The 19,399-nt window shown below is 43.2% G+C and overlaps 3 protein-coding genes across 15 annotated transcripts in view; 1 reads left to right on the top strand and 2 right to left on the bottom strand.

The window, feature by feature from the left end:
• Positions 1 to 10,023, bottom strand: part of pnpla6 (patatin-like phospholipase domain containing 6) — a 41,534-nt gene extending 31,511 nt beyond the window's left edge. For 7 of the 11 annotated variants that reach the window (XM_020699764.3, XM_020699767.3, XM_020699766.3 and 4 more), the window contains exons 1-13: positions 9,849 to 10,023; positions 6,092 to 6,180; positions 4,590 to 4,643; positions 4,350 to 4,437; positions 4,194 to 4,276; positions 3,997 to 4,088; positions 3,768 to 3,908; positions 3,525 to 3,684; positions 3,335 to 3,415; positions 1,659 to 1,787; positions 1,446 to 1,526; positions 389 to 524; positions 6 to 74 (exon numbers count right to left, since the gene is read on the bottom strand). In XM_020699764.3, coding sequence (XP_020555423.1) covers positions 6 to 74; positions 389 to 524; positions 1,446 to 1,526; positions 1,659 to 1,787; positions 3,335 to 3,415; positions 3,525 to 3,684; positions 3,768 to 3,908; positions 3,997 to 4,088; positions 4,194 to 4,276; positions 4,350 to 4,437; positions 4,590 to 4,643; positions 6,092 to 6,139 — 1,162 coding nt within the window. In that variant the 5' untranslated portion in view covers positions 6,140 to 6,180; positions 9,849 to 10,023. The other 4 variants (XM_078946549.1, XM_078946643.1, XM_078946489.1 and 1 more) reach the window with 3 other exon arrangements.
• A 333-nt stretch (positions 10,024 to 10,356) lies between these two features.
• Positions 10,357 to 12,598, bottom strand: atp5pd (ATP synthase peripheral stalk subunit d). 3 transcript variants are annotated; one of them, XM_023952852.2, is made up of 6 exons: positions 12,456 to 12,598; positions 11,656 to 11,786; positions 11,180 to 11,276; positions 10,879 to 10,950; positions 10,639 to 10,701; positions 10,357 to 10,539 (listed from the first exon to the last, which is right to left on the bottom strand). In XM_023952852.2, exons 2-6 carry the CDS (start codon positions 11,775 to 11,777, stop codon positions 10,408 to 10,410), a joined length of 486 nt encoding a protein of 161 aa, XP_023808620.1. In that variant the 5' UTR covers positions 11,778 to 11,786; positions 12,456 to 12,598; the 3' UTR covers positions 10,357 to 10,407. The 3 variants fall into 3 exon arrangements, with proteins under 3 accessions (XP_023808620.1, XP_078803993.1, XP_078804087.1); XM_078947867.1 differs by lacking the exon at positions 12,456 to 12,598 and adding an exon at positions 12,261 to 12,355; XM_078947961.1 differs by lacking the exon at positions 12,456 to 12,598 and adding an exon at positions 11,858 to 11,953.
• A 4,356-nt stretch (positions 12,599 to 16,954) lies between these two features.
• On the top strand, positions 16,955 to 19,114 carry LOC144993493 (uncharacterized). Its single transcript, XM_078949459.1, has 2 exons — positions 16,955 to 17,088; positions 17,787 to 19,114. Exon 2 carries the CDS (start codon positions 18,027 to 18,029, stop codon positions 18,948 to 18,950), a length of 924 nt encoding a protein of 307 aa, XP_078805585.1. The 5' UTR covers positions 16,955 to 17,088; positions 17,787 to 18,026; the 3' UTR covers positions 18,951 to 19,114.
• The last annotated feature ends 285 nt before the right edge of the window (positions 19,115 to 19,399 follow it).

Genomic DNA, 19,399 nt, shown 5'->3' with positions numbered 1-19,399 from the left:
CTCACCAGCTATGTCCACTGGCATGGAGATGGTCCGGCTCAGCGTTGGTCCCGATCCGTCCTTGCTATGATCTCCTGTAGATCAAAGGTCAGGGTTTATCCCAGCTTTAGGCCAAAGATGTCTAAAGACCAAAACTACGGCTGACTGAAGGAACGTGTGATGAGAAAAGCTTCAAACGGAGCTTTAGCGCGATACAAACGCTGACAGAAAAGAAAAAATCTGCTTCCTCATGAAGAAAACGTGTAGGTCTCTCAGAAAGCGTTTCTATACATGAGGCGGCAGCAGATGGGGGGGCTGTTCCTAAATGCTCTTCATCGTTGACGCTCCTCAGTGACTCAGAGGAAGAACCATCAGAGAACCGAAGCCCACATCCACCGCCGACTCTCACCGGCAGTTTCCGCCTTAACGGCAGCCTCCCGCTGCTCCTCAGGCACCGTCAAACTGCCAAAGCGCTTCCCGTGGCGGATGGGACTGGTCCGTGTGGGATGGGGGGATTGTGGGGGTGCACGCGAAGGCTGCATTTCCTAAAGGGGGGGAATGCAGGATAAAACACGTCAATCAAAGATGATCGGACGTCCTCTTTAAACAAAGACTCTCAGCGCAGCACGGACAGCAGCTTCCTTAAGGGGGGGGCCTCACGTCGATTAGAAGGGGCTTGTGGTCGGGGGGGGGGGCATTTTCCCCACTTTAGCATCAACCAGATTTCTGTTTCCATCTATTTATGTTTTTGCAATGGGGGGGGGGGGGGGTTAGAGGGTTGATAGTTTGTATTTTGTGTTTTTTTCTTCTGTTAGTTTACAACCTTCAAGGAGCTTCTTCTGCTGAGAACTCTGTCTGTCAATCAACCTTTATAAATAAAGTTACATTTGAATCCTGTAGGAACGATTGGAGCTTCGTCTGTTTATGATGTCTGTCACCTGTGTTTCCTGAAGATGAAAACACACATCAGTGTGACACACACACACACTGATGTGTGTTTTCAGTGTGTGAGGAGCAGAACTTTTGTGTAATAAGCCGTCCCTGATTGGCTGCAATAGAACCGTCCGTGTGTTCATCAAAGCACAGACATGGTTACCCTTCTGTCTCTACAGCCTATCACCCCCCTCCCTACTTTATTCCATTGTTTTTTACCCACTTCAAGCTCAAATGAGTGGACGTCAATGCTAACATACATGCTAACAGGGAGGAGACGTTACACGCAGCTGCAGGTTCCAGGAAGATTCAGTGTTTTGGGCTGACGCCAACTATCAGCTATGGACTTTGCATATCTGACGATGCACAGTAATAATGTCTTTCCATGGCTTTGTGGAGGACAAAAAGGCACCAACAATGAGAAATCGGTGGAAGACTTTGTTCTAGCTAGCAGCTATACGCTAACTGATGAACAGAGCATGAAACAACACATTCATGAGGCTGTTTGTGTTGTTAGTGTGCGATGAACTCACATGACTGAAGAGCTCATTGGTCAGCCCCAGATAGTTGTGCAGGGCCAGGACAGTGACTCTCTGGAGGCGAACCATGATGATCTGAGAATGCAACAGGATGTGTTACCTGAACACTGACCAGCATCTCCGTTTTGCCGCTTTAGCAGCTAGAAAGAACGTTCCTGACCAGAACCAGGCAGACGGTCAGACTGGATCAGGGAACAGGTGACTTACCTGAACCACTCTCACCAGGCTCTCAGGATACTTCTCAAATATAGACAGGAAGGCTTCTACAGGTAGACGTAGAACAGTGGTCACCTCTGCAGCCCGCGCTGACACTGTTCTGTAAGGCTTCTGGTGGCTCTGCACGCAACAGGAAAACCACGTCAAAAGACCTGCAGCTCCAGGACTGAACACCTGTACTGAGCCCCAGGTGAGCAGGAAGATCTGAATGAAGGATGTGAGGAAGACGTCCACTGGGACAGACCTCTGTGTCGCTATATAAAGAAAGTACTAAAGCAAACAGGCACACGTGTGTACATGTGTGTGTGTGTGTTTGTGTGTGTGTGTGTCTGCGTGTGTGGGTGTGTGTGTATGTGTGTGTGTGTGTAGATGCCTTCATCACTGGGTTTAGTCAAATCTCTCACTTGTGACTAATCTGTTTTTGTCAGTTACCTAACCAACGAGTTGCCAGTTAGTCAAAATCCCCTTAAATCTCTGCTACACGTGTGACTTGAGTCAGTGTCACACAGCTGCTACGTACATTTAGTGCATATTACACGTATGAAATTGGTCATATATGAAAATATGTGGAAAAAGTGGGAAAAGTTGTGGTTTTTAGGGGAAATGTTCACAGATGTTTTAGGATTGAACCACGCTAAGAACACGTAAACCATCGTAGAACATGAACCGTGTGATTATTCTGCTGTTTATCTGTAATTCATCAGTGATTCCTGCATCAATGATGTCATCTGAAGGTGATCTGTGCGCCGTATACGTGATCTAAAAGTTCTACATCTGTGGTTCATGCATGAAAAGTCTGTTAGACCATCGTGGAACAGTCGTGGAAAGACACACATGTGTGTGCGCATCTGACAAAAATCACACACAGCTGTGTAGGATCTACGTAATAATTGTGTATAAACTACGTTAAAAACGTGCAGACTGCATGATTCTCAACCGACCAAATAGTTTAAACAGCTCCAAACTGAATTCAGGTACAGACCCGTCAGCTAAACCCTCCATGGACTTCTGACGTATGTCGAGGTCTGATGATCACAAGGAACACGTATGGATGACGCAGATCACGCATTTCATCCGTGGAAAATGCACAGAATGTACGCAGTGGCTGTGCAACACGGCCGTCATGCAGAGACTGCAGAGCTGAGCAGAAGAAACGTTCTTTTGTTCTCTTTGACGTCATGTTTTAGTGTCTTCTTCACTGCTTTGGTTCAATCACCATTTCATGCATTTTCCAGCCCATGAGTGTTTGTTTCCTTCCTCTGATGTTTTTAACGTGTTCTGGTGGCGTTTTCCTGATGGAGGAGGACATTAGCATGAAAATTAGGCTTCAACTGCATTTCTGAGTCTTTCTTTCTTCCAATCGTTGTGAATCAGGAGCAGACAAAAAAGATCAGATCTGTAATGTAAAAAATACAGTGGGCGGGGCCACAAGCTCCCCACTCTGAGCTCTTTGCAATGGGAAGGGGGGCGGGGTTGCTCTGCACCTCTCAGAGGTGAATTTCTGATGAACTCCTGCTGCTCTGCAGAAACTTTGTTCTAGAAAACGACACAGGCTTTTGGCTAAAAACGTCATCATCGTAACTAAAAGACTAAAAAGATGATCACTGCACAAAGTGTCAAAGCAAATGTGAGTTCTGGGAAAACGTAGCTTCACGTTTATGACCTACTGTGATGACATCCAGGATGCTGAGGAGGCTGTGGACACTGTCCCCTGCATAAACCTCTTTCACCACACTTTCCTTGCCATCCTAGAACAGGAGAAGACGCCTCAGTGGCCGGTCCACAGAACCAGACGGGACAAACGCATCATGAAGGAGTGGAAGACAGATGGGCTTCACAGAGGGAGGGGGGACTCACCGCTCCAGTAAGGCACAGTTCTAGCTTCCCCTCCTGGACCACATAGATGCTGCTGTCGGGCTGGCCCGGCCTGAAGACGTACTCCCCCTGCTGGAACTGCAGAAAGACCATGTGTTTGCAGAGCTCCAGGAAGAGGGGCTTTTCAAAGTGACCCAATACTCTGCAGGGACAGGAAAAGAGGACAGGTGTGAGAGCAACACCCCCGGACGTCCGCCGACCCCCAACGCCAACCCGACTACCTACCGGACATTTTTCAGCATGTAGAGCACCTCGGACGGTAGATGGGAGTTGGCCACATCGAACTCAGTCAGGTCTGCCTCCAGCACCGAGGGAGGGGGCTCCTTGGCCTGAAGGATGGGAACTTCCTTCTTAAAGCGAAGGATCCTTCACAACAAGCAGACAAGGAGATGAAAAGTTAAAAAAGAGGAAGAGAGAAGTGGGGGGGTCTGATGGGGGCAATATTCAGCTTCACTTTTTGGCAATGTTGATCATCTTCTGCTTTTTCTTCAGGCGCGGTCGAGATGACGAGGACGTTCCCACCAGGGACGAGGTAGACTGGGACACCTTTAGGGGAACGTTCAGGTGTTGTTCTGATGCTGCATCACGTCAACATGTTTAGCATGTTTGAGGCGGAGCCAAAGGATCCGTCAGAGGACCTCACCTACTTACCTTACGCATTATCTTCCGCCCATAGAACATGACTTTATCTCGCTTACGAAAGCGATATTTGGGCGCTTCTTGAGCCTCCAGGTCTGTGAGAAAAACAAATCCCCGTTTAAATGAATGAATCCCCAAAAACGTCGTCTTTCTGAGGCGGTTACTGACTTCTGAGCTGTATCCTCCTCAATATGAAGAAAATAAAGATGGCGATGAGGACGATAGCGATGCCCGCGCCAATCACCATGCCCACCATCTGAAACCAAGTGAGGAAGGGGGGCTGATGACATCACAGTACAACCAACAATCCGGCTCTGCCTGCATCATAGAAACGTTAAACCTGATCTCAGCTTCCAGAGCGTTTTCACAGAGGAGCACCTGGCAGGTAACCTTTGACCTCACACTCACCATGCTCGTCTGTAGCTCCTCCTCCACAAATGTCTCCAGGTTATCCAAGCCGTCCTAATGAGGGAACAGCAGAGTCACATCACAGCTCCTGAACAGGACTCTGTCCTGCTGTGGTCGTCTGGTCTGACCCTCCCACATCCCTGTTCCACACCAACGCTGAAGGTTTCAGGGACCAAAGCAGCAACACGCCAACCTGACAGGCCGCCTCTCATTCCAACCATGAGCATGTCCACAAGACGGCCAGCAGAAAACCTCACATCTCACTGTCAGGATGCACTTCCTAATGTGCTTGGATGTCATTTGGTCAGAACAACAGACGAGTGTGTCGGTTTGAGTCCAGGCTAACCAGACCCCACGTTAAGTTATTAGCGACTTTAGCTGAGTGTGTGACTAACCAGAGGAAATGCTGGGTCAGGACTCAAAGCAGAGTCCAGGACCTGCATGGACCTGCAGACCTGCCTCACAGGTGGAACGCTGTGGCTCCTCCTTTTTACCCTTTACTATCAGTTTGTGACCTCAGACTGAGGAGGATTTGGGTTCAACTGCAGGACAGAAAACTTTAATGAGCCATTCTGATGAAAATGGTGTTTTTAACATTTTTCTGATGATGGAGGACATTTACAAGGAAAATTAGGATTCAGCCCCGCATGTCTGTGTCGTCTTTATTCAAATTGTTGTAAATCAGGAGAAGAGCAGAAATACTGTTTGAAAAACCTTGTAAGTGTGACGTAGGACCTACAATGGCGACCCACAAGCTCCCAGCTCCGCCCCCTTTCTGATGCAGACCAACAGATCCATGAACGTCTTTGTTTTCCTGGTCTGAGCTGGAATCTGGATCAGAACCGGACGGATGGACGGATCTGATGCTGCTGGCCTACCAGTAATAGGTTATGGCTGTGAGGGGCTGTAAGCCAGCAGGAGAGCAGGAAAACAGATGAATGATGGGAAATGAGGCGGGGTTAGGTGCCAACAGTCCCGCCCACAAATCAGAGCTGATGAACTCCTGCCGCTCAGCAGAAACTATGTCCTAGAAATCGACTCAGGTTTTTAGATTTTGGCTAAAAACGGGATAAAAATAATGAAAAGATCACCGAGAACTCTTTGGAAACAGATCAGAAGATGATTAGAGCGATTCAATAAAGTTCATTGTGTCTCCAAAGTTAACTGAAGTCTTAAATGATTTTTTATCAGACATGGTTTGTGTTTGTCAACATACATCACATGTTAAACACGTGTCTGATCAAAAATCATTGAAGAACTCATGATTAGAGAGACTTTTAAAGTTTTTTTTTATCATTTTCTGCGTCCTGACAACACATGAAAAGGTTTACAACAACTATGCTAATTCTTCCATCAAACACTCAAACTACATGTTGTGGGATCCTGGCGTTCTATGTCCACGTTTACCGTTGAAGGCACGCCACTCTGGTTTTACCAATGCAAGTGTTTTAGGTTTGCCGTTTCCTAAAGGAAGCCAAACAGGAAGCAGTGGTTGGACCTACTGGTGTGGTGCCGTCTTGGACCCCTTGTTCTGAGGTGCTCTGTCCCATTGTAAGTCCGTGTCTTCATAGGGATGGTCCATCAACAACCACTGGAAACAGAGACAGTACTTCAGAACCAGACCCGGACGCCTCACGTCCAAACAAGCATGGATGCAGAGAACTGACCGGAACAAAAATGTGGATTCTAGCCAACAGTCTCTGAAGTGAGCAGAGAAAACTGCTGATAGTAGATTCATGTTTAATGAAGAGGATCCGGGTTTTACTGAGCAGAACAAACATTTCCCTTTGCTGAACATCATGAAGCCACACTTAAACTTTAGGTGATGAAATGATGTTGAAAGCCGTGTTCATGTTCTTCTAAAATGCTTCCACTTTTCTCAATAGAACGGGTTCTGCAACCCTTCCAGACCTCAGTGGAAGTTTCCAACGTCTGTCTGCACAGACCGGTTTGGCGGTTGGAAACCAAAAAGCCTTGCTTTGGGGCAAGTATTCTGAAAGAATCTGACTGCTATAATGAGGTACTTTAGCTCTTCAAATACCGCTTTACATACATTTATAATGTACGAAAACTACCTTAAGCCAAAGCTCTTCTTTTTTGTAAAAGTGTAAATAAAGCCACAGATGTTTTTAGCAACTTCCCACTAAAAATAACTAAAAAGAGTTTTTTTTTTTTCGTTTTCAATATTCAGGTCAATTCTAGAATTCCTTACATCAATGCTTCATGATGAAACAGCTGACCGTATGTAATATCAGTGATGGTCACCTGTCTGCATATCCCTTCAGGGGTCGCCACAGCCAATCAGCTTTCACGGATTCTCACAGGCGAAAGGCGGATGCCCTTCCTGACACAACCCTGTACTTTGTCCGGGCTGGGGACAGGCACAGGGACTTGGTTGCTACATAGTTAGGCAGCAGCATGAAGGGTCTTACCCACACTGGATGAAGCCCATCGCGCCCCCCAGGGAATCAAACCCTGGTTCCCATGTGCCAGTCCTACACACAGCCAACTGAGCCATCCAGTAAGTTACGTTAAGTAATCACATTACATTTAAATACAACCTTCGGAACAAATACCCTAAAGCTACTCACTTCAATCACTCAGTGTGTGTTGAATGTGACTGAGACTGGCTATGCTGACGGCGGTGATTCTCCGTCTGCAGGTCTCCCAGTCCTGCCTATGACCACTGACTGGCAAACAGCCCGTCTGTTGAGGCCGTGTTCAGAACACATGTGCATGTCTGCATGGAGAGCCGTGTCAACCTGCATCTCATGGGTGTGGAGGTTATGATGAAGGTTTGCGGTGCGTTTGTCTTATGATGACATCACTCTGGGGGGTGTGGACTGTGGTTGCAGGTCTGGTCTGATGTACTTCCTCCATAAATAAATTAGACCACCCTCACAGTCATGGATGCTACCATTAGTGCTTTACTGACGAAATTCAATGAGTGAAAAGCTGAGAATGGGGTGTCGGGTTACAGGCAGTGACCAGAACAGCGCGGTCCCACTGAAGGGTGCGGCTGTGACTGATAGACTCTACAGAACCACCGTCCATTATGGCCTCTCATTCAGATACTCAAACTCCAGGAAGATGGTTGACTTTGACTTGTTGCTACATGAAAATTGAGCTCAAAATGCCGGTTTCTAAACAGCCCTGACTGATTGCTGGAACAGCGCCGTGTGGGAAGCACTGCCGTCTTTTAGAGACGGTTCACTGTCTGACCAACCAGCGCGCCCCCCCCCCGGTGCTGCAGGCCTCCTCACATTGTTCCTGGAACAATGACGGTAGTGTTGACCTCTCAGTACAGACCTGACTACAAACACACCAAAGTCTGTCACTGCAGAGCACAACAGGCCCTGTGGCATGTCAGTCACCGAGAAGCAATCAAACCCCCAGAACCCCCCAGAGAATCTCCAGAGGCCCTTCAGAGACCCTCCAAAGACTGTACACTGATATACTGTCAGCTGCATCACATATCAAAGGCAGTGGTTCCTATAGACCACTGTGACCTGAGGATCCACGTGTTCTCTTATCCTGCCCAACAATTTCAATAAAAAATGTGTTTGTCTATAGAATTCTTTGTCATTTAGGCTTAAAGTGTTAACATGTCAGTAAATATAAAAAAGTTTAATCTACTGATATGTTTTTTATTAGAATAAATACGTTTAAAGCCAATGTTCTCCTCTGCTGCACAAGAGCGTCTAGTTGGTGATCAGAGGCAAAGTATAGAAATGCATTTCCATGTCTAAATATATTCAATATAAAAGCTGAAAAAGGACGTTGGTGTCCAAACTCACAACTGAAAAAGCCTTGAGGGACTTTTTGAATTCAAGTAAATCTGCTGCAGCAGGAGCATCTTGTTAAGGTGTATTTTATTTGTACTTGAATGTACTGCTGTCAAAAATAGATATGAAGATAATATTTAGAAAAGATTCCACCTTTACAATTCAATTCTTGTAAATATTTATGAGCTACACTTGTAACTGAATGGCTTAATGGTGAATAACAATGAATCGATTTCTATTCCTACAATCCAACCAGGTCCATCTGTCAGAGGAAGAATTGAATTGACCTAAAAAAAAAACACATCTAAATGAAATAAATCGATTATGAATGGATTAAATTAATCGATCTTGGATTCAAACAAAGCAGTTTTATTTTGCTATGAGGTCAAACCGACCAATCACAGCATCAACACACGTGTGATGTCATCAACACGGATCAGTCCATCATTCCAGTCCAATGTGTGGACAGACTTTGAATAAAGTCATGTGACCATCCAGTGTCTAGAATGTTCTAAGAATGTTCCCTTTGGATTCTTTGGATGTGGAAAACAGGAATTTCTGTCTGAGTCTCACTGCTGGAAATTTGGATGAAGATGATCTGGATCCACTTTAGGACAGAGGATCTGGATCCACTTTAGGTCACAGGATCTGGATCCACTTTAGGACAGAGGATCTCTATGCTCCTACCATAGATGTCATGTTTTAACCCTAAGGGAGACCTGGTTCCCTCCCAGAACCAGAACTGTCTGGGTTTCAGTGAAAAAACTCTCAGCCAGACCCGGTTCTGCTGGGAAAACCGTCTCTAACGGAATTTCTCGGCTCTTTGGTCCGTATTAACGGACCCACGTGTCTCTTTTCGGGTCAGAGGTTGCAGACCCCTGGTCCAGACGGGATGCTGTGACGTCATCCACGTGCGGTCATGACGTGTGCTCCGTATGGACCACCTCAATTTGATCTTTACGGTAACCGCTCTCCGCCATAGCAGCTCTACCGGCTCCATTCAAAAAGGGCACCGGAATGGACCGAGCGAACGGGCCAGCCCGAACCTCCGTGCGTGCCTGAGCGGCTCCCGCTACAGTCCGTGGACGGTCCGTCGGTCGGTCCAACCTGTGCCAGCACCGGCCATGCCGTGCCGCAAACTGAACGCTGTCGTTCAAAACAGCACCGGTCAGCGTCACCGAGGAGAGGCGCCACACCGACCGTCCCGGCTACAGCTAACGGCTAACGGAGCTAGCCGCGCGCGATCCTGACGCTGGTTTACCGAGAGGGGCACGCGCACAGAGACTTTTGCTCTTAATATGATTTCGGTTTATTTCCACTCTTCCCGCTTGACTTCCACACAACCACCGGACACAAACGCACCGATCGGTTGGTTACAGCCACAAAATCGTTTCCGTCTTCCTCAACAGCCGAGACTAACCGACAGAGAAGAGCTGCTGCGGCACAAACACCGGAACCGAACCCGAACATTTACCTGAGCGGAGCCGTCAAACCTCACGGACTTTGAAACAGGAATTCAGCGGAGAACGTCGCTCCTGCAGCTCCTCCCGCTCCGCGATGCTTCTGTCCAATCAGGGACCGGGACGCGAAGGGTTCCAACCAATCAACAACTCACTTCCGGGAGGGGCGTGGAGTCCCGCCCTTGCATTAATGTGAACAGACCCCGTTCTTCAGTTCTATGATGCTGTGCGGCTGTTCCGTTAAAAAACCCGCTTCAGTTCACCAATATATTAAGTTAGTGCGATAATCCTTCAGGAGTCATCGCTGTTTTTTAACCTCTGGCCCGCTTCTGCCTCCGGAAGTAACTAAACACACCAAACGCTGCAACAGCTTCTAATGACGGGATTGACGGGAATAATCCAGGCTATACCGCCCCCGCGTGGACACGTTCTGAAATTGCAAGTCTAGTTTACCTGGAAGATCCTCAAACACGGATGTTTGTCGTTTAAGAAAACACTTTTTCAAATAAATGAATCCACTGGTTCGCTTTAAAATACATAATCTTTATTGTGAGACAAGGTTCCATGAGATAATTACAGGTCTGCGATGGGCTTGTGGGGCCAGTAAGGATATTTGACCTTGTCCAGTCGGGTCTCAGGGAAAGCATCGCTGAGGTCGTCCATGGTCATCTGGTCAAAGGGGATCATGTTCTTAAATTTAGTGAGCTGCAACACACAAGGAAAAGGACAAATGTAAAGAATTTCCTCCTACATCATGTATATCTGATCAGGCTATTCATAAAAATGCAGCAACAAACATCCCACCTCCTCTTCATACTGAGCAATGCGGGCCTTTGATGCTTCCACGTAAGCTAATGCGCTTTTATTCTGAAAGAGAAAAATGAGACATGTGACAAAGCAGAAGAGCAGTCTAAATAACCCACAACGTCTGTCACTCTTAAGATTTTTTTTTAGGAAAGAAAACTAAATAATGATACAAAATTTCCCAAAATGCACTACAGCAGCACTCCTCAGAACAGGCATAAACTGGATTTAGCGACTCACAGCCTCGGCCTCCTGTGCGTTGATGGCGCTGGTCTGAGTATCAACAGGCTCAGGGATTTGCAGCGCTTTAAACTGTAGTGAAAAACAAAGATTGATATAACTGCAATAATGCCAGCCAGCAGAAATAATTACTGGACGTCATCTGTGAAGGAATCAAAAACTACACCCTCCATATGTCCTCTTAACACGAAGAACAAAGCTCCATTTTCTTTCCTCATGTTTAATCTGGCATTAAATTGACCTGTAATATTTACAGTCGTGCACACACAAGCCCCTCTTCTAATGCCTGCAGAAACCTCACCTTCTTCTCAAACTCATCAACCATTCCAGCTTTAGCCACTGCACTCCTGTAGAAGCTCCAGTCAATAGCAGCAGGAGTTTCTGGCAAAGATGCTAGTCTGGTGTAAAGAAAACAGCATCAATACACAAAAGTTTCTCTATTGCTTTTTGTGTCAATACTTTATTTCATACTGCCTTTAAACAATTCTGCCATGAAGCTCTACAGAAACCAGAATATGTGTTTACAATGCCAATGTGGGGGGGGGGGGGGGGGGTGGATGGAGGGATGGATGTAATGCCTCCATAATCATATGTGACAGTAACAAACTTCCTTCAGTGATATCTGAATCCAGGACCCCTGAACCAGCAGCCAATCATATTTTGTAAATGTTTTGTGACACAAAAGGCAGTGAAATGAATTCTAACAAACCTTTATCACAAAAAAATAAAGACTGATTAGGTATTAATCCTAAACCACACAGGGAGGGAGGGACATACTTGGCAGAAATGGCATCACTGCGAGTCTTCAGAGCGTTGAACATGCTGCGCTGGTTGGGCGGGACACGTTCAGCAAACGCCAACCAGTCGACGGCCTTCAGGGCAACGCGGCGGCTCGCCATCTCCACGGTCTGACATTACAGAGGATTAGTGAAAGTCAGCAGCACAGAGCAACATTTAGACACAGCACAATGTGACTGACCAATGTTAGCCTGTAGCTACGGCTGTTTTCCAATTAACGATTGCAATTAAGCATCAAGAATGATGAGCATCATCAGGAATCATTTAATGGATTCATCCAGTCTGTCATGATAACATTGTGCAGAAACAGCTGTTAAATGGAGTAAAGTGACCTTTTTCCTAATAGAAAGCTCCAGGTGATGTTTGACTAGGTTGGTATAGATTCAATCAAAGGGCTTAACTAAACACTAAATGAAGAGAAAACAGATAAAACCAGAAAACATCCCTAACCCTATATACTTGTATACATTACATATAAATATACTTGTATAGATTACATATAAATATTCTTGTATACATTACATATAAATAGGCGTATGGTGCCGAAATGGCAAGAAAAATTAGGACCACAAACGCCACCGGACCTTCACCGCACAGCAGGCGCTAGTTAGCTCCATTAGCTTGTTAGCCAAGGTCAGAGAAATCGATTCATGCTAACGCGCGGTAAACATACATTAAGCGCGCCAAACATTTAGCTGAGTTTTAAACACCTTAATATAGGTTCTAATCGCAGCAAAGGATGAAATAAAGACAAACAACAACCCGTATTGCAAACTCACCTCACTGCGATAAGCGTCGAATGAACAGCACGGAGCGCCGGAAGTGGCCTTTCTCCTTCACAGATGAGTGCAGCACTCAGCCGCTACCGCCCCCTGCTGGAGAGAGTCTGCGCATGCGCGGTTCTCTGCAGGGAGTCGGCTTCACACCGCAGGGCTGCAGCCAGGGGTAGTTGCTATGTTTTTTTTTTTTTTTTTATTGAAATATAATCAATACAAAACTCTCGCAGACACTACACACAAAGATGCAAGGCAGGCACAGCTCTTTTCCAAAAACAAAGATAAAAAAAAACCAAAAACAAAGAAGCATGCATAAAGATATTAAAAGACATCAGCATAAAATAAAAAAAAGGCAATCAACAATCTGGACCCTAGATTTGCAACCATTCTGTAGCAGAGTTACAAATGTCATCAATGAAAGGATTTGAGTTGTGAATACATTTCAATGAGGAGAATTACTATTTCACTTCATTTTGAAAACACAGGAGGTTCGGCAGATCTTTTTTCCACTTTTTCTTATGGATATGATATTTTCCCAAAATCAGGAGGATGTTCACTAAGTTTGCTGACTCTTTTGGCAACTTACTGTTATAAAACAAAATATCTTTTTCTGTGAATTGTATGTTGTTAATTTTTTGACTAAGCCAGTTATGAAAATCTTGCCAGAATCTTTGGATCACTGGACATGAAAAAAACAGCTGTTTGGTTGTTTCTGGGGCTACATGACAGAAATCACACGGATCAACCTCAAAGCCAAATCTGCTTCTCAATGTCTCTGCCGAAGGGTAATAATTGTTTATAATTTTGAACTGCATTTCTTTTATTTTGGGGGCCACTGGCCATTTTATGAATTTCCAAAATTGAGCACCAGATGTGACTGACAGGTGTCTCAGTTATTTTATATTTCACTTTTCTATTAAAGTCATGATATAATTTACCTTTAAAGGATTTGTTTAGGTATTTATTATCACATTTTTTTCATTAAGTTTTATTTCTCCTATTACTAAATTTGGTAGTTTAATTTGAACATAGGAAGACAATATTGTATTTTTTATTAAATGTATTAAAGCAATTGGAATTGCTCTGCAGGTTTTCTGGAATTCTTTGGTTGAACATTCAAAATCATATTTACTTTTGAAGTCTCTTAACTGAAGAATTTCTCCATTTGAATCAAGAATATCCCTCACAAAAAGAATCTTGTGATCAAACCAATTCTGATGAAAAATGGTCTTCCTGTTTGTGGTCATTACTCTGTTGTTCCACAGGGGGGCGCAGTGAGGAGTGAAATTGTGGCTAAATATCATTTTCCAGTGGAAAAGTACTTGTTTGTGAAATTCTGAAATCTTTATAGGAAGTTTGGAAATTTCAAAGTCACATCTAAGCAAAAAATCTAATCCACCTACTTTATTGAAGATGTTTTTGGGAATATGAAACCATATTGAGTCAGGGTTAGCCATAAAATCTTTTAAGCATTTTATTCTAAAGGTTCCAATCATTGATTCAAAATCAGTCGTCTTTATACCTCCTAAATTATATTCCTTAATTAGTTGAGATTTTCTGATGTAATGGGTCTTATTTCTCCAAATAAATTTATACATAACTGAGTTAATTTTTTTAACATTCTTTGGGTTAATGTAGAGAGATTGGCACAGATATATTAATTTTGAAATTCCTTCAGATTTGGACAACAAATTTCTTCCAAAAATGGTTAGATCTCTGATTAACCAGTGATTGAATGATTTCTGCATTTGGTTAATTTTTTCCACTATGTTTATTTCTTCCCTTTCTTTTTCATCTCTAATTAATTTAATTCCTAAATATTTCACTTCATGTTTTACTGGGATTGAAAACATTTCTTTTTCCAGGCAAGAGAACAGGGGTAGTAATTCACATTTTTGTAAGTTTAATTGAAGACCAGAAGCTTTTGAGAAAATGGATATAATTTGTAGGGCTTCCATTACCATGTTTTTGTCTTTTAGAAAAAATACTGTGTCATCTGCAAACTGGCTAAGGCGGAATTCAAAATCAAAAACTTTAATGCCTTGAAAATTAGGGTTGTTTAGAATTAAGTATGCTAAGAGTTGAGTACATAAAATGAAAATTTTTGGTGATATTGGACATCCTTGCCTTATTCCACATGTTACATTTATTCTGGGTGTTAGTGCTGAGTTAACAGTGATGTAACTGTAAATTTCAGTATAAAACATTTTTATAATTGAGCAAAATCTTTTTCCAAATCCAAAATGTTCCAGCGTTTGAAATAAAAAGTTGTGTTCTACAGAATCAAAGGCTTTGAAATAGTCAATAAATAAAATGAGACTTTCTGTTTCTATCATAGATTGATAATCTAGCATATCCAGAATTAATCTAACATTATTATGTATGTTTCTTCCTTTTATAAAGGCAGGTTGAAAACTATCCACTACTTTGTCTAGAACCATTTTAATCCTGTTTGCATAAACTAGAGCCAATAGTTTGTAATCATTACACAGCAGAGTGATGGGCCTCCAATTATCTAACTTTGAAGAGTCCTTATTTGGTTTAGGGAGTAAGGTTATCAGTCCAGTTTTCATAGATGGAGTAAGGCAACCTTCACGGATACCATCATTGAAAGCATTAATCATTAAATCTTTAATGTCCTGCCAGAAAACTTTAAAAATTCTGCAGTCAGTCCATCTATTCCTGGTGATTTGCCATTACTCATATTTTTCAATGCAATTTCAATTTCTGATATAGTTACATCTTCTTCTAAACTAATTCTATCAACGTATTCTATCTTTTGGATGTGTTCTTTAATTTGGGTAAAGAATATGTCACAATTTTCTTGGCAAAAATTTGAGCCATATAAAGTTGAGTAAAATGGAAATATTTCAGATTTAATTTGCTCTGGGTCTTCAATTAATCTTCCATTTTTGTTTATTTTACCTAATTGTTTTTTTGTTTGTCTCCATTTTTCTAATCCATAGAAGTATGTTGTGTTTTTTTCTCCCTCTTCAATCCATTTAGCTCTGGATCGTATAAACGCACCGTTTGCTATTTCTGAATAAATCTCAAGTTGTTTTTGGAGCTTGTTTAACTCGGCCAGATCTTCCTCTGAAGGATCAGCCTTGTTGCATAAAATATTCATCTTTCTGACAATTTCCTTTTGCTTTATTTTCCTATTTTTTACAACATGTTTGCCAATTTCACTTGCTATACGTTTGCTTTCAAATTTAAGCCCCTCCCACTTCCCTTTGTTTGTCATTTCCATTCCCTTCACTTTCAAACACAGAGATTTGATCTCCTTAATAAATATATCATTTATTAAAAGTTTATTGTTGAATTTCACGTGTTGTGAGATGGGTGTGTATTTTTGCACAGTTTTAGGGAAAGGCTGATTAAACAATGGTCAGTAAGTGGAGACGGTTCTATTTGACAGTTTCCTACATGAGCAGATAAAGGTTGAGAAATGAGCCAATAATCTATTCTTGATCGCTGGTTATTGTTTGATGCACTAATCCATGTATAGTTTTTAGATGTGGGGGTTTTTAATCTCCAGAAATCAAATGTGTTTGTCGACAAACAGAAGTTTCTGATGACATCATCGTGTTCTGGTTGTTGTCCATCTATCAAGCCAGGAGTTTGAAGCAATGTTAAAGTCTCCTCCAATAATTATTTTATCTGTTGCATGAGAAATTTTCCATTCCAACAAAACCTTAGCAAGTTTTTCCAACATATTCTTATTTTGTACTTTGTAATTGTCCCCATATAAAGTCAGCACAATTATGACTTGCTCATTCATTTCAATAGCTGCTAACAACCAGAGGCCTTCTCCATCTCCAAGATGCCTCATTAACTTCCCTGAAAACCTGTTCAACAGAATCCTGACTCCTGCTGAGCGGCTCGTGCCGTGTGAGGAAAGGACCGGATCTCCCCATTGTTGTTTCCAAAAGACTTCATCTGCTGGACCTGAGTGGGTTTCCTGCAGTAAAATTAGATTCGCCTTAAGTTCTTTACAAAATAAAAAGAGGGCCTTGCGTTTTGTAATATTTTTCAAACCTCTGGTATTCAAAGAAACAAATAAAATAGACCTGAACACTGAGCAGAAAACTTGGTGTCTAAATAAACGCTGAGATTTCCTGAAGACGCAGGAATGAGCAGAATGTCTGTCCAAAACCATAAAGCAACATAAATGGACCAACTTCCCCAAGAATAGTAAAAGTTATTTTTTATTTTTTTAAATTATAAACCTTGTTGTTATCAACCTTGAAATGACAACATTCTAAAGCTCAACAAAAACAGACCTTGAAGCTATGGTCTCTGGTCGTCATGGCATCACTTTCCTCCCTTCAATCAGCGCATATCCCTCCTTCAGAGAGGCTCTCTTCCCGCTCCGTCTGGCTCGTTTCACCATCGGCCAGAGTTTGGCTCTTGCTTCCCGATCTTCTCTGGAAAAGTCCTCCCTGAAGTAGATCTTCATCTCTTTGCAGACTCTGGCTTCCTTGGATTTTCTCCAAACTTCATCTCTCACCGTGCGCATTGCAAACTGGATGATTATGGCTCTTGGCGTGTTGTCATTGACTCCGCCTCTTTTCCCAGCCGATGAACGGTGTCGACGGTGTCCCGGAGCTTCTCCACAGACATCGGAACCACTCTGGTGAGGATGCTGAGGAGGACCTCTCTGGTGTTTTCCTTGTCTTTCTCTGGCCCCCCCATCAGCAGCAGGTCCCATCTCCTCTGGTATCTTTCGCTCTCCAGACATTTCTCTCTCAACTCTTGTTTTCTAATGAGAGATGCTCCACGCGTTCTTGCAGCTTCACAATATTTTCTGTGTTCTCTTTTGTAGATTTTCCAATCCCATCCATCCGATTCTCTATGCCTTCCGATTTCTTTTCCAAGTCGTCAAATCTTTTCAGAGCTGTTTGGATTTCATCCATACGGGAATCAAGGCCATCAAATCTGGTTAGAATGGCCTGCATGGCGTGAGTGAGGCTAGCATCACCAGCGCCATCTTGTTTTTTCGTGGCTCCTCGTTTCTTCATTCTTTTTGGGTTTGGGCTGTTTAAGCAGATCGGGTCATTCACCTCCTCAGTAACCGTTTGCTCCATTTGCACTGTTCCTTCTTCCTCACAGCTGTTTTCAAGAGCCGGGAGGTCATAATCATGGTCGCTAACGTTAGCTTGTCTTGGGTTAGCCATTCTTCATGCAGTAGAGAAAAAACGTGAAAAATATATCTGGAGTAATCCGTTTTTTTGTTTTTTTTTTTCCTTCCTAATATTGACTTTCTGACACTTCTGGGGAAGGTTGGTCTCACCCAAATTCCTAATTGGACACAAAAATTGGTTTCTCTTTCAGACCCTGCCTCAAACACCACCACTCACTCCGCCATCTTCCGGAAACCGGGTAGTTGCTATGTTGTGCAGTTCTGCAGGCTGCAGGGGGGGCGACCAAGATGGCGGAGTGAGTAGACGCTCTTTACCGAGTTCTGCACAAAAAGTTCTTGAAATACGGTAAAACCCTGACTTTATTCTTTAAAACACCAACAAATCTCTTTATAAACAAGAATACATTGACCTCTAAGAGATAAGAAGCAGAATGCCGACTTCAAAAGGTGCAAAGAGAGGATTAGATATATCAAAATCCAAGCTAGCATCTGGAGAGGCTGTCGAAGCTACCGCTACCTCAGGCAACATACTTGTGGACAACTGCCACAACTACGCTGCATCCCAGTCATCGGTTGCTCCAAATGTTGAAGATATGGATGACTTTCCATCCTTCCCTGCTACACCTCTCAAATCTCCAGCGTCAAAAAAAGTGATGTACGACTCCGGCAGCAACGATCCACCCACTTCAAACGAGATCATATCCCATCTTTCAGCATTGATAAACAGAAGATCGGACAGTCTGGAAATCATGGTGAAAGAGAATTCAAGTATGGTGAAAGAAAATGCTCTGAAGATTGAAGGTCTCAAAAAATCGATTGACTTCATGCATGCTGAAATGAAAGATGTAAAGGAAAAAGTGAATGACCTTGAAAGAAAATTAAAAAGAGGCGAAGACCAACTGGATAACCACCAGCTGAGACTGTCTGATCTGGAAAGATACTCCAGAAGATGGAACCTCAAACTACACGGTGCCATGGAAGCTGAGAAAGAAGACACACGAAGAAAGGTGATAGAAATTTGCCAATCGGTTTTACCTGAACAGAAACAGAAGCTACCTGACGTCATCGACACCGTGCATCGACTGGGACCCAGGAAGCAAGGCAACGCCAATCCGAGAGGCATCATCATACAGTTCACCTCACGTGTCTCCAGGGATGCTGTCTGGAAAGCAGCCAAAACATCCTCTTACCTGCGAGAGAATCACTTGAAATTCGCTGAAGATTTATCCCAGGAAGACAGAAGTCGTCGTGCCAAATTGTGGCCATTAATAGACAAAGCACGCAAGGAGGGGAAGTCGGCATTGGTTGGAGCCCGTGGCTTCATCAATGGAACAGAAGTGCTCCCTCCTTCATAGAAACGCTCATCCTACATTTAAAAGCTGACTGCTTCGGTGAGACTATTAACACTATTTCTTAATTACAAATTGGTTGATGTTTACTGTCCATACATAATTTTCTGATTAGGGCCATAACCTTATTTTAAACCTCAATTTCTTAGAAGAAGAAGAAGAGAGGAAGAAGGAAAAAAAAAAATTATAGCCCTCTTCTTATTTTGGCTGCACTTTTTTTTTTTTTTTTTAATTTTCTAAACCAAAACGGGTTGGATGTTATTCTATTTTTATTTAGTTAGTCAGGATTATTACACTATTTTTGTATGATTCGTGCAGTGCTCGGTCCCCTTCTCTTCTGTAAATCTATTCTTTCTTTGTTAGATCAGTTCATTAAACGTGTCTTTTTCACTCGTTTCTCTCAATGCCAGGGGACTAAGGCAAACATACAAGCGCAAAGCTCTATTTTTATTTAT

Source organism: Oryzias latipes, chromosome 1 (genome assembly GCF_053564925.1).
Source record: "Oryzias latipes strain Hd-rR chromosome 1, Olatipes_Hd-rR_3.1".
In the NCBI taxonomy this organism is placed as follows: Eukaryota; Metazoa; Chordata; class Actinopteri; order Beloniformes; family Adrianichthyidae; genus Oryzias; species Oryzias latipes.
Note: the sequence above shows the minus strand (reverse complement) of the source record. Positions and strands in the feature narration are given on the sequence as shown.